Source organism: Lepidochelys kempii, chromosome 13 (genome assembly GCF_965140265.1).
Source record: "Lepidochelys kempii isolate rLepKem1 chromosome 13, rLepKem1.hap2, whole genome shotgun sequence".
NCBI lineage: Eukaryota > Metazoa > Chordata > Testudines > Cheloniidae > Lepidochelys > Lepidochelys kempii.
Window position 1 is genome coordinate 33,801,898 of NC_133268.1, and position 13,427 is coordinate 33,815,324.

At 54.1% G+C, this 13,427-nt stretch overlaps 2 protein-coding genes across 2 annotated transcripts; both read right to left on the reverse strand.

Annotated features, from left to right (window-relative positions):
- Positions 1 to 3,900: 3,900 nt before the first annotated feature.
- On the reverse strand, positions 3,901 to 4,335 carry LOC140897029 (ribonuclease-like). Its single transcript, XM_073309284.1, has one exon. The coding sequence runs from the start codon at positions 4,333 to 4,335 to the stop codon at positions 3,901 to 3,903; it is 435 nt and encodes a 144-aa protein (XP_073165385.1).
- A 6,854-nt stretch (positions 4,336 to 11,189) lies between these two features.
- On the reverse strand, positions 11,190 to 11,733 carry LOC140897026 (ribonuclease). The gene has a single exon (XM_073309281.1). It carries the CDS (start codon positions 11,713 to 11,715, stop codon positions 11,284 to 11,286), a length of 432 nt encoding a protein of 143 aa, XP_073165382.1. The 5' UTR covers positions 11,716 to 11,733; the 3' UTR covers positions 11,190 to 11,283.
- Between the last annotated feature and the right edge of the window lie 1,694 nt (positions 11,734 to 13,427).

Below are 13,427 nucleotides of genomic sequence, written 5' to 3' on the forward strand. Positions count from 1 at the left end.
AGAGGTCCCCCGCAGCAGGCCCGGATCATCGAGTGCAGCCAGTCTGTGCATCTAAACAGCCAGGCCAGCCTATGAGATATTCAGAGGTTATTAAATAAGACAAACCTCAACGTTAAAAATAGTGATTTCCTGAATCAGGTGTTTGTGGGGGGAGGGGTGGACAGTGATGCTCAACATCATCCTGGTTATAACAGACAAGCAAGGGCCAAATCACCAGCTGGTGTCAAGAGCCGTCCACACCAACTCAGGGCTGGATCCACTGACATTCATGGAACCACTGTACATCTCCACCGACTGGGGACCTGACCCCTATCGTCTGTAGCGGCCATTCACCTGCTAGCTTTCTATGCAGGGCCGGATTTACATATCACTGGGCCCTAGGTGGCACTGCTCAGCTTTGGTCCGGCCGCCCCTCCATCATAACAGGGGCAACTGGGCCAAAGTTTAGTGAATGGCATCGCCCAGGGTTACCAGGTCTACCCAAGCGTTCCTGTGCGTTGATCTGTCCCCGTCCCCATGTGTGGATAATCTGCCTCGGTTCTTCAGTATCTCCTATTCCCCTGCACACCCTGAAGGCTGCTCAGTGAAAGTCATTAGATTTAATCCAAGAGTGTAGGGGCCACAGCCACCATATTTAGAGGAAATACAGCCCACTGTGTTTGCTTCGCCATTTAAATACTTGTTGCTCTCTAGACATGGGATGAATTATGTGGTGAGAGAAGAAATATGGAGAGGTATGAACAGTGACTAGGACACAGGATTGGAACTCAGGACCCCAAATTCTATTCCTGGCTTTTCCACTGTCCTGCTGGGTGACTTGAATCAGTCACATTCCCGCTCTGTGCCTCAGTTTCCTGACCTGTAACTTGTTACTGACTTCCTTTGGAAAGCGCTTTGTGCTCTATTGATGTGAAGCGCTAGAGAAGAGCTGGGGATTGTTATTCTATTAACATGATTAGTTTTGAAATGTTAAAAGAAATTGCTTGAAAGGGGGAAACCTATCAACAGTCCCAGCTAATCCAGAAGCAACTACAACTGAAATGAATAACGCATTACTAATCCCACTAGGCAAACGATCAAATGCAACATGGCTTTCACCGTCGCCATCTCTCGGCTATCGGTGGAAGTAGCTGGTAAGCAGAGGAAGCAGGTATCTCAGAGTCCATCGGCAAGTGTCCAGTAGGGTGTAGATCCCCGTTTGCTGTCCAAGAAGCTGCAGAACTGGCAAAGTGCTGCTGGGCCCTCAGACAAGCCTCTTCCTCCCCAGGCCTTCGAAGAAGTGGGGAGGCTTCATAGCGGAGTGTGCATGTCTCTTTTGTTTGATTTGATCTGAGTGGTCCCTTGCTGAGTCTGCAGGCTTCCTAGGGAGACCTGGAGGGACCGGACCGAGTGATGCTGGGTGCGAGTTTCTCCTCCGTCAGCCCAAGCACACTGGTCTGAGAGAACCTCAGCAAATGACTTGTAAGCAATTTCTTCTGATGCTTTAAACCAGTGGCTTTCAAAGCAAACACTAGCAATAACAGGGGCTGCCTTGTGAGAGGCCCTCAGACACAGCACAGGATCACTACTTAGGGAGCGGCCTGGCCCGTGAGAATGGGGTTAGGGATACAGGACTGGTGACCAATGATTATAATAAATGGAATGAGAAATCATGGGGATCTGTTGCTCTGGGGTATAGCCACTTGATGTTAATTGCTGGCCATTGCTGTGCCTGGTTCATGCCTACAAACTTTGGTGCCCACAAACTAGATCTGCAAATCTCTTGATTCTCAAACTTTGTGACTCTTGATGAATGAATAAACCTTATGGATCAGATCAAAATCACTCTGTGTCTGGGCTCAAGCTGTGGTGAAAGGGCCCAGTCCAACTGACCCCCAACACCGTGCAGGCCTGGGCTCTCTCCTGCACCTCCAAACCCATCTCCTGAGCTCTCTACTGAACCAGGAGCACTCTCCAAATTCCCCCCTCCCACGACGCCTCCTTCTTCTCTCATGCAACCTCACCATCTCCCATCACCCTTTCTTGCATCCCCCCTTTCTCTGGCACCATCCAACTGGCCTCCTGCACCCCCAGGTGTGTTCCCAACTCCCCTGGGAGACAGGAGAGGTGACTAAGTGTGGGGGGAGCCTGTGGGGGGGGTTTACGTTGCTGAAGTTGATTTAGGACAAACTGATGAGAGATTTACCTGCAAATTCCCACAGTCTGATTTTTTTTTGTCCACCCAACCTGCCTTCTACAAAGTACATTTTACCCACTCCCACTATGATGGCAACAGGTCCTGTGGGACGCACGGGATCCCAGTCCCACTGCAGGGCTCTCCACTGGGCTCCCACCTCCAGCTTTCAAGGCCCCAGCTCCCCTGAGTTAGGCTATTATAGGGGGCTTAGGAGCCTGCAGGGATTGAAAGGGGCTGGCTGGTGCTTGCAGGGGGGCTGGGCTAGGGGGAAATGCAGGAGAGGGGAGCCAGCAGGCATTGAGATGGTGGGGGGATTGTGGGCACAGCAGAGGATAGAGACAAAGAACAGGGGAGACTGACAGTCCCCCAGACTGTGTGGGGAGGGGGTTGAGGGAGTCTGGATCTCAGCTGTAGGCTCCCCAGTCTGAAAAACAAGGGATTGCCCCAGTCACCCCTAGAGAAATGAAGCCAGCAGCGAGGCAGGCAGGGAAGTAGCCCCTGCTTCATCGGATTGGCAGTGAACTGGTCCCTGGCGGAGCACTCAGAGGTGGTGATTGGCTAGCTCAGCAGCTGACCCACTGGCCTGACACGCCATTGAGAGCTGGAAGCTCACTAAAATCTTGTGATTTTTAACAGTGGGGAGAAAGCCAGCTAATTCTTCTGCACACCACCTCCCCAAACACAGGGGCCAGGCTGCATGGGCAGGAAGTGATTTATTGCGAGAAACAGCAAGAGAATGTGAGCCCAGTAACAGCACCCAGGGCTAAGCCTGAGACACACTTCTCCCAACATCAACCCCACCACCGCATGGGTAAGGGATGGGGAGGGGCGGCTATACTGTATACTGGGCACTAGGGGGCAGCAGAGGGTGGGGGTGGGGAAGGGGCGGCTATACTGTACACTGGGCACTAGGGGGCAGCAGAGTGTGGGGGTGGGGAAGGGGCGGCTATACTGTATAATGGGCACTAGGGGGCAGCAGAGGGTGGGGGCGGGGAAGGGGCGGCTATACTGTATAATGCGCACCGGGTGGCAGCAGAGGGTGGGGGTGGGGAAGGGGCGGCTATACTGTATCATGGGCACTAGGGGGCAGCAGAGGGTGGGGGCGGGGAAGGGGCGGCTATAGTGTATAATGGGCATGAGGGGCAGCAGAGGGCGGAGGTGGGGAAGGGGCGGCTATACTGTATCATGGGCACTAGGGGGCAGCAGAGGGTGGGGGTGGGGAAGGGGCGGCTATACTGTATCATGGGCACTAGGGGGCAGCAGAGGGTGGGGGTGGGGAAGGGGCAGCTATACTGTATAATGGGTACTGGGGGGCAGCAGAGGGCGGGGGTGGGGAAGGGGCGGTTGTTCTATAATGGGCACAAGGGGCGGCAGAGGGTGGGGTGATTACCCTGAGTAGCTGCAGAAGGATCAATGGGGATTACAGTTGATCCTGGGGCACTAGACATCCAGGAGGTTTTTTTTTGCACTGGGGACTCAGTGGAAGTCGTGCTAGCCGAGCGCTCGCCATGGTAGGTCACTCTGCTGTCAGGGTCCTCACCGTGGACTCGGACGCCTGGCTTGAGCCCCCCCCGGTTCCTGGATCTCATGCTGGGTGCCTTGTGCGGAGGGTGTATCCAGGAGGGGGCAGGGACAGAGCCGGGGAGCCCCAGCCATGGAAGTGTTCGTGGAGAGTGAAAGCAGCAGGACGCCCTGGCTCCCGCCCCAGGCCTGGCCACCCCGCTCTAGAGGGTCCTGTCGTAGTGCACGGGCAGCCTCCTGACACAAGCCACACGGATCCGACGGGTGCTGCTGCCCCCTCGGTAGTTGCAGGGCGGGCGGGTTGACCCCCTAGCCAGTCGGCAGGTGGTGATGCGATAGCGGTTGTTGCTGTTGTGCAGGTTGCGGCCGGCGTGCCGACCCGCCCGGCCACAGATGCCTTGGAGCTGTCTGGCGGGGGCATGGACGAAGGTGTTGGTGCGTTTGCAGGGGCTGGCCATGCCCCGGCGCCGCATCATCATGTTGCAGTAGGTCCGGTCATCCCGAGCCCTGGTCTTGGGGTTGTCAACGTGCTGCCTCAGGAACTGCGGGTAGCTGGCTCCTTGGCCGAGCCGGGCCAGCCAGCCAGCCAGCAGCACCAGGGCCAGCAGCAGCACTGGGTGGGGTCCCTTCACAGCCATCGCTGCACCTGGCCCGGCGTCTACCTGCAGAGGAGAGGGAGGGGGACATAGGCAGGTGGGACTCGAAAGGACAGCCGGGGTCTCTGTCGCAGGCTACCCACTGTACCATCCTCGTCGTAATGGATCAAGTGCCCTCTCCAAACCAGTTAGGTCATTCGCCCCCGGGCTGTCCCTTAACCCCCTCCCCTGCTGCTTAGAACCCGTCTCACTTCCAGCCAATGGTGCTTCATGGCCAGTTTCTACCCATTTGCTCTCGTGCCAGCATTGTCCTTTAGCTGCAATAGCTCCTCTCCCTGCCTGGTATTCTCTGCCCCCTGCCCCCAATGTATTCTAGTTTCCTCTCAGAAGATTGGCCCTCTGCTCTGCTGAGCATCCTAGCAGCCCCTGCTCTTGCTACAGTCTGAAGTCTTCTCTCTTGAACAAGGGTGACCAGAATTGTCAGTGGGATTCCAGACGAGGTCTCACTGGTGCCATGTACAATGGCATTAATACTTCCCTACCTTTCCTGGAAATGCCTCACCGGATACGTCCTGGGATCGCGTTTGCCTTGCTCGCAGCTGCATCACACTGGTGGCTCATAGTCCTGTTGTGATCAACCTGTGCACCCGGGACTTTCTCCTCCCCTCTCATTTCCAAGTGATGAGCCCCCCGCTTACGGCAGAAATTCTTGTTAGTCCCTACATGCATGACCGTGCACTTTGTACCATTGAACTTCATCCCCTTTCCGTCACTCCATTCCTCCAGGTCATCCAGGTCTTCCATTAGGATATTCCAGTCTTCTCTTCGCTGACTTTGTGTCATCAGCCAATTTCAGTAGCACACCCCGGCTTTTTGTGCCAATGAAAATATTAACTAAGATTGGTCCCAAGGCCAATCCTTGAGGCGCTCCTCCAACCTAATCTTTCCCCTTTCAGCACAGCCCTTGTCATCTCCCCTTCAGCCTGTTCCTTACCCACCCTACAGTTTTGAACTGAGCCCCAACTTTGCTAGTTTAGTTAATAATTTCCCAGGTGACACCATGTCAAATGCTTTACTGATGTCCAGACAGATTGGATCTGCCGCATTTCCCTGGTCTAGTGAATCAGTTTTCTTCTCAAAGAAAGACATCAAGCTAGTCTGGACCGAGCTACATTTGATAAACCCATGTTGTGTTACGTCCCCTTTTCCTTTCACCTCCGTGTCTTTAATGATTGTTTCCTTCAAAATTTGTTCTAAAGCCTTCCATGCTCCTGAGGTCAGACTAATGGGCTGGGAGCTGCCTGGATCACTTTTCTCCCTTTCTTAAATACGGGTGGCACATTTACTGATCTCCAGTCATACAGCATCACCCCAGATTTGGTAGATTTATTAAAATCTTTGCTACTGGACTTGTAATCTCACGTACCAGTGTTCTGGGATGGAAATTACCCAGTCCCCCCAACCTGAGTGTCTTAAACTCTATGAGTTTTGCTTCCACAGGAGATACACTCATACACTCATTCCCATTAGCCATCCTGGCTGCGTCCGCATCATCATCCTTACTGAAAACTGAGGCAAAGTATTCCTTTGGTTTGGGGCCATCCCTGGACTGTTCCTAACCTTGACATCCTCATCTTCGTCCACCCTCCCTGCAGAGCAGTCCCACATCTTCTCTTCTCGTTCTCTTTTTATGGATGTGGCTGAAGAACCGGCTACTAGCTGTTTTCATTGCGAGTGTAACTCATCCAGCCTTTTGGCAATTCTCTCTATCCCTGCATCCCCTTAAATACCAGTGTTCCAGCTATTCCGCCGTGGTTCTGTTACTCCTCGAGTGTCCGGTCTCATCTCCTGCACCATTTGGTCCAGTGCTTCCCCCCAGGCCCCTCCCATTCACATTGCGGCTGTTTCTCTCTGCCCTTGCCCGGGGTTCTAGCCAGATTGGGCACTGTCCCTCGGTTGCCTGTGTTCCTGCCCTCTGGGGTTCTTTACTAGAGCCTCATCTGCCTGATTTTCCTCTCCCTGTGTAATAAAACCGGGAGACGTGTCTCTATGTCCTAGTTTAACACTCGCTATCGATCAAGACGAGAGGACATGGAGACAACGTGAGCTGGGAACCTGCTTCCACCATTCATGGTACCAAAGCTGCTCCAATTCCCATCACCCCCTCATGCACCCCTGTGCCCCTCTTTGGCCCCATCCCCCGTCCACTCCACATGGCTCCAACCCCATCCCCCTGTCACTCTGACCTTCTCATCAACTCTGCTCTCCCGGTGTCTTCACCCCCAGCTGGGGAGATGAACCCAGCCGCTGATGGAGCAGAGAGTCCCCTGAATCTCCTGCTGCTCCTGGCTCCATTATATTGGCCCCAGCAGGGCAGGGCAGAGTGGGGTGGAGTAGGGGCAGCTGACTGGGCAGCACATGCGTCTACATGGCAGCAAGGAGCTATCAGGAGGGGTGTTAAACAATCCCCTGCCTTCACTGACTGGTCTTATTGTCCTGGCCCAGGAGCCAGAACAGGCTGCAAGTACTCCAAGGTCTTGTAACCTGCCCCGAACACCTGGGTTCTCTCCACGCAGCTTGGCAGCTCCAGGTGGGACTGGAGCCAGCTTGATCTGTGTTGTCTGGCCAGGGACCAGCGGCTCAGGGTTTATGGGCAGCAGGACTGGGTGAATTGCACTGAGCAGGGAAGGCCTGGCTGGGTCAGAAGGGCCTTTGATGGGGGAACATGAAAGCGACGGGGCTGGGGCATTTATGGGGGCAGAGAGGAATAGGCTGTTGGCTGAGCACCTGATAGGTGTGGGGGCATCTTGGACACTTGAAATCCAGCTCCTGAGGATGAGCCATCCAGCCTCCCACCGACAGGGAACGTTCACAGTGTGGCTAATGTTAGCCCAGCTACAGTCAGTCTTGAAAGAGAGACCATTGCCTAACAGTGAGGGGAGTTCAATGCTGGTACAGCGTCCCCGGGGACACACCAGCTGGGGGAGTCTTTATGACACAAGATGATATCTTTCGAACAGATCCAGCTGCTGGAAGAAATTTGCCAGGGGTCAGGCTGGGTGATTGTGGGGTCCCGTCTGGCTCTGAAATCTGAGAACCTCAGTCTCTCTGTTCAGCCCCTTCTGTTATGGGCCATGGGGAGAACAGCACCTCTGCATTGCCCACAACATCCTCACTCACAGCACAGCATCCTCACTCACAGCACATAACATTCACAGCACTGCTGTAGGATCACGACTATCATCCAATCTCAGACTTCAGGGCTTCAGCTTGCAGGGGTCAGGAAGGCTTGGTGTATTCTGGGGATTTGAGTGCGTGTGTTGGGGGGGATGGGGAGGGCGGCCCATCTTCTTCTGAAGCATCAGGGATTGGCCATAGCTGGAGAAAGGACCTCGGACGGTGTGGTCCAGAGACTTCTGACTGGCTGGTGGGTTTTGCTCCCATGCACAGGGTCCGACTGATGGCCAGCTTTGGGTTAGGGAAGGAATCTCCCCCCTGTGGGGGATGACATCTGGGCATGTCTCAGTTAATCAATTCCCTGCCACGCGGGGTCCCCTTGGTCTCCTCCTGGTTCACAACACTTCAGTCTCCCAAGGACGAGAATGTTTTCCTCTCATTAAAGTCTTTAGCTTCAATGCAAGGGCACCTGGCTGGCGTTTAACAGCCTGTGCTGTACAGGAGGTCAGACGAGGTGATCTAATGGCCTCCCCTGGATTTAAACCCTGCAGAACTGTGAATCTCTGCCAGTCTAACTCTCCATGTGGGCAATCTTATTCCCAAATGAGTCTGCCTTTTTCTGGCTTCTCAGGCCCCATCTGGGCTTGGACGAGCACAGAGGTGGAAGCGTACAGGGGCTTAAAGCAAAACAGCATGATACCGGGCGCAAGCTACCAACATGTGCTTTAGTTAGGCTTGAGAAAACACTATATTTATTTGTCTGTAATGTTGACAGATAATCTCAATGTTTATTTGTTAGCAAATTTTCTATATTTATTTAAATTTTCACAGTTGCTTAAAATTATGGATTTTATTTTTATCCATTTCCATTTCTCCAGTTGTGGGAAATTAGATGGGGTCAGACATTCAGTTTGGGGGTGGGGGTGGGGGTCAGACAATAATTGTTTAATGCCAGAAGTCACTGCGATTCAAAAAGCTCAAATTTATCACCATTAAAACACAAATTGGCAGAATCACATGTGAAAATGTACAGAGTAAATCTCCTTAAATCAAACACCCAATAAGGTCTCAAGCTGCATTTTTCTTACTTTTACCTGTTTGTACATTTTGATTGTTGTTGATGGCTGGAAGTTGGAGCTAGACAAATTCAGCCTGGAAATAAGGGGTACATTTTTAGCGGGGTGGGGGGGGAATTAATCAATGGAACGATTTACCCAGGGTCCTGGTGGATTCTCCATTGCTGACGATTTTTCAATCAAGATGGGATGTTTTTCTCAAAGCTCTGCTGTAGGGATTATTGTGAGGCAGTTCTCTGGGTCACAGTGGTCCCTTCCGGCCTTGGGATCAACACCTGCCCCCAGTCTTCTGGTGTGTCTCTCTTCCATGGGGAAACAGCCACTTTGCTCCTTGAGACATTCTGTCTCCAGTCTGTAGGGGTGGGATTAGACACCCCCCCAACCCTAGAGAGACGGGTATGTTAAGCTCCTGCCTTAGCCCACTCCGCCAGCTGCAGCAGGTTCTCAGGGCTACCTCCTGGTGGTCTCTCCTTCCCCAGCCCCTCTCCCTGGCACATCCAGCTGCAGCACCGACCCCAGAGGAGTTTGCTACTGGGGGAGCCCAGTTCCTGCTCTCCATTTCAATGGGCATGCCCCCCCCCACAGCAGGGGATCCCTGAGACACCACGGGGTGGGAGTGCAAAGAGGGCTCAGCCGAAACACAGGCGGCTGTGGTTGTAAGGGGGACAGCAGGAGATAAGGGCGGTGCTTGCGACTCCTCCCAGTTTCCAGTACCGGGTTTACAATGCCAAGGGGGCCGTGGCACCAGGCCCACACTCAAAAGGGGCCCCGCCACCCAGACTGGGGCCCACCCTCCTGCTCCACCCCAAAGCCCTGTTTCTGCTCGGCTTCTTCCCCCAAGACCACACCCACTGCTTGGTCCTCTCTGCCCCTTCCCCCCCCTCACCCCCTGCACACTCCTCTCCATCCCCTCCCTTCATGCAGGGCCTCAGGGGAAGAAGCCGAGTGGGGGCAGGGCCTTGGGGCAGATGACGGGCAGGGCCTCGGGGGGAAGAGGCCAAGTGGGGGAAGGGCCTCGGGGCAGATGACGGGCAGGGCCTCAGGGGGAAGAGGCCAAGGAAGGGTGGAGTCGTGGGGCGTAGTGTGGGGCAGGGCCATGCCAGCTTGGCATCATCCATAAATGTTATCAGCACACTCTCCGCTCCATTACCCCAGTCATTAATGAAAATATTGCCTAGCACCGGACCCAGGACTGAGCCCTGCTGGATATGCCCTCCCAATTGGACAGTGACCCATTGATAACTGCCCTTTCAGCCAGGTCTTCCCACCAGATGTGCACTCACTTTATAGGAATTAAATCTAGACCCAATTTCCCTTGTTTGCTTGGGAAAACGTCATGTGCGACTGTGTCCCAAGCCTGACTTAAATACTTATTAAAAGCAGGTGTGGGGGGTCCCTTCTAGCCCTATGGAGACTTGAAGTGGAAGCAGAGGTGCCATAAATCTCAGACAATCTCATTCCCAGAGCGCCTTCCCTGACACATACCCCTGGAACCAGCTTAGCTGGGACCAGATGACACTTGGCGTTCCAGAGCCAGAAGGAACTGAACCCTTTCCCCCAACCCCACTGGTGCCCTCTAAGGGGAAAAGGCCCCCTAACTCATTCTTTGGCCCCCTGAACCACACGTCCAACAGAGAAGGGGTTGGACCGGAACCAGAGCCCAATAGAGAGCCAAACACCTGTATCTGATGCCCCAACACCTCCTAGCCCTGCTGTCTGCAGAACTTGGAGGAGACTAGACAGGTGAGGATGGAGGAAGAGACACAGAGAGCGAGACAGAGGGCAGACTAATTACGCTGCATCACCTTCCAAGTCAGGCTGCGTTTGCTGTGCTTTATTGCAGGAAATAGCAAGAAAATCCAGGTTGTAACAGCACCCAGGGGACATCTGGAAGCAATCATCTCCCCACAGCATGTTCACAGGACAAAGACTGAAAAAGCACTGTAATGCACTATGCCTGAGAGTGGGGGCAGGTTATGGGCAGCTATACTGTATAATGGGCAGTAGGGGGCAGCAGAGGGTGGGGGTGGGGAAGGGGCAGCTATACTGTATAATGGGCACTAGGGGGCAGCAGAGGGTGGGGGTAGGGAAGGGGCGGCTATACTGTATAATGGGCACTAGGGGGCAGCAGAGGGTGGGGATGGGGAAGGGGCAGCTATACTGTATCATGGGCACTAGGGGGCAGCAGAGGGTGGGGATGGGGAAGGGGCGGCTATACTGTATCATGGGCACTAGGGGGCAGCAGAGGGTGGAGGTGGGGAAGGGGGGCTATACTGTATAATGGACACTAGGGGGCAGCAGAGGGCGGGGGGCGGGAAGGGGCGGCTATACAGTATCATGGGCACTAGGGGGCAGCAGAGGGCGGGGGCGGGAAGGGGCGGCTATACTGTATAATGGGCACTAGGGGCAGCAGAGGGCGGGGGCAGGAAGGGGCGGCTATACTGTATCATGGGCACTAGGGGCAGCAGAGGGCGGGGGCGGGAAGGGGCGGCTATGCTGTATCATGGGCACTAGGGGGCAGCAGAGGGTGGGGGCGGGAAGGGGCGGCTATGCTGTATCATGGGCACTAGGGGACAGCAGAGGGCGGGGGCGGGAAGGGGCGGCTATACTGTATAATGGACACTAGGGGGCAGCAGAGGGTGGGGGCGGGAAGGGGCGGCTATACTGTATAATGGGCACCAGGGCAGCAGCGGAACAGGGTCTGGGGGGACTGACAGTGCTGTGCAATGGGCCCGAGCTATATTGCTCTGTCGTAGTGCACAGGGAGCCCCCCATCACAGGCGATGCGGATGCGTTGGGTGCTGGTGCCCCCGTTGTAGTTGCAGGGCGGTCTCTGTGATCCCCCCTGCAGCCGGCAGGTGGTGAGGGCAAAGGAGGCTTTGCTGTCTCGCAGGTTCCCACCTGCCGGGGTCCCCCCAGAGCCGCAGATGGTGGTGATGCTGGCAGCGCTGTCATGGATGAAGGTGTTGGTGAACTTGCAGACTGGCGAGGTCATGCCCCTGCGCTGCATCATCTGGTTGCAGTAGGTCCTGGTGTCCGGGGCGGCAGTCTTTGGGTAATCGATGTGCTGCCTCAAGAACTTGTCATAGCGCGTCTCCCCCCTGGCCAGAGCCAGGCACGCGGCCAGCAAGACCAGCAGCAGTGTTGGGTGGGGTCCCCTCTGGGCCATGATACCTCTGCTGCTGGCTCGCCCTGCAGTAGGGAGGAAATGGAGGAATGGACAAGGGGGAGGGGACCTGTTTGCACCATGGGACCTGCACCCACTCATCCCCTCCAGGCCCCCCGCACCGCCGGGGAGCTCCTTGCAGATTGCAGGCTAAGGCTGCCAGGCAGGCAGTCGCTTCGTGCCAAACTCCAGAACTTTATTTGCAGAGCATTAAAGTTACCCAGAATTGCCTCAGCCTCTGCCAGAACGTCAAATGGTCCTGAAACCACTAATTAAAGAATTAAGTGGAGCACACCAGCTCCGCCCCACAACCATCACTCAAAGAGGGCAGAGTTAAGGGTACAGGGCTGGGCTGCATTTACTAGGTTCCAGAAATTTGAGGGCTTTCTTTCTTTCTTTCTTTCTTTCTTTCTTTCTTTCTTTCTTTCTTTCTTTCTTTCTTTCTTTCTTTCTTTCTTTCTTTTCCCATATCTATCTATCTATATATCTATCTAGCTGAAGACACCCTTCCCAGCAGCCTGGTTCTGTGATACTGCCCTTCTCCATGGATTAAGGCAGCTCTCTCTTTTTGCCACGTGGATTCTGATTGGCTAGTGGCCAGTGGAGAATAAGAGAAGAGGGATTCCCACATTAGACCAGCTTGAGGGTCCAGCTAGCTCAGTATCTCCTCTCAACCTGTGGCCAATACCACCTGCTTCAGAGGAAGACCTCTGCCCTCTCCTCTCTCTTCTCCCCCACCTCTCATAGACTTTACAGCCAGAAGGGACCATCATGATCTCTGCACATTGCAGTCTGACCTGCAGGCCACAGAACCTCACCCACCCACCCCTGTGATAGACCCCAAATTTCCAACTGAGTTACTGACGTCCTCAAATCATGGTTTAAAAACTTCAGATTCTAGAGAATCCTCCATTTACACTAGTTTAACCCCTCAAGTGACCCATGCCCCATCCCCCTGCGGTTCTGACCTTGTCACAGACTCTCTGACCTTCTCAGCTCCCAGTGCCTTCGCCCGAGCCTGAGAGATGGACCCAGTCGCTCACAGAGCTGAGAGTTCCCTGAGCCTGCAGCTATCCAGGTTCTGTTATACAGCTGCGGCCAGGTGGGGTTGGAGGAGCAGCACCTCTGGCTACGTGGCGGCACGGACCCAAGGCATCCGGGAGCAACAGGAAGAACCAGCTGGGTTGCAAACAATCTCATTCTTCTTGGCTTGGTCTCCGTGCCCTGACCCATGAGCTGGAACAAGTTGGAACTTCTCCAAGGTCCATGTGTGGATAAGGTCGTGGTCACACTGGACTCCCAGCTCCTCTGATCAACCCATGACACCTGGGTTCGTTCCATACAGCCTGGCAGCACCAGGTGTGCTTGGAGCTAGCTCAAGCCTTGCTATTCAGGGAGGAATGATTTGAGTATAAAAATATTTATCTTAAACAGGGAAATAATTAAGTTATCTGGCAGCTCTCAAGCCACTTCCTTAACAAATTCAGAAAGCCAGGAGTGACCTCTCCAAAGATTGTTGAGAAAACTCCATATGTTTACAGCCTGTCCAAGTATCATTTAAGTTTTAAAAGTCTTTAAAAAAAAAAAGCTGAAATACTTTTAAATGGAAAAGAGGAAACTGAGTTTCAACTCCTGGTAAAAATGGCAGGGTAGCTCAGGTGATGAAATGAATACAAGACAGAGTTACAACTTTCACTTGAAAGAAGTTCTGAACA

What these genes read in the sequence shown, in the direction of transcription:
- LOC140897029 (XM_073309284.1), bottom strand. Translation starts at nt 4,335, where the DNA reads ATGGCTGTGAAGGGACCCCACCCAGTGCTGCTGCTGGCCCTGGTGCTG.
- LOC140897026 (XM_073309281.1), bottom strand. Translation starts at nt 11,715, where the DNA reads ATGGCCCAGAGGGGACCCCACCCAACACTGCTGCTGGTCTTGCTGGCC.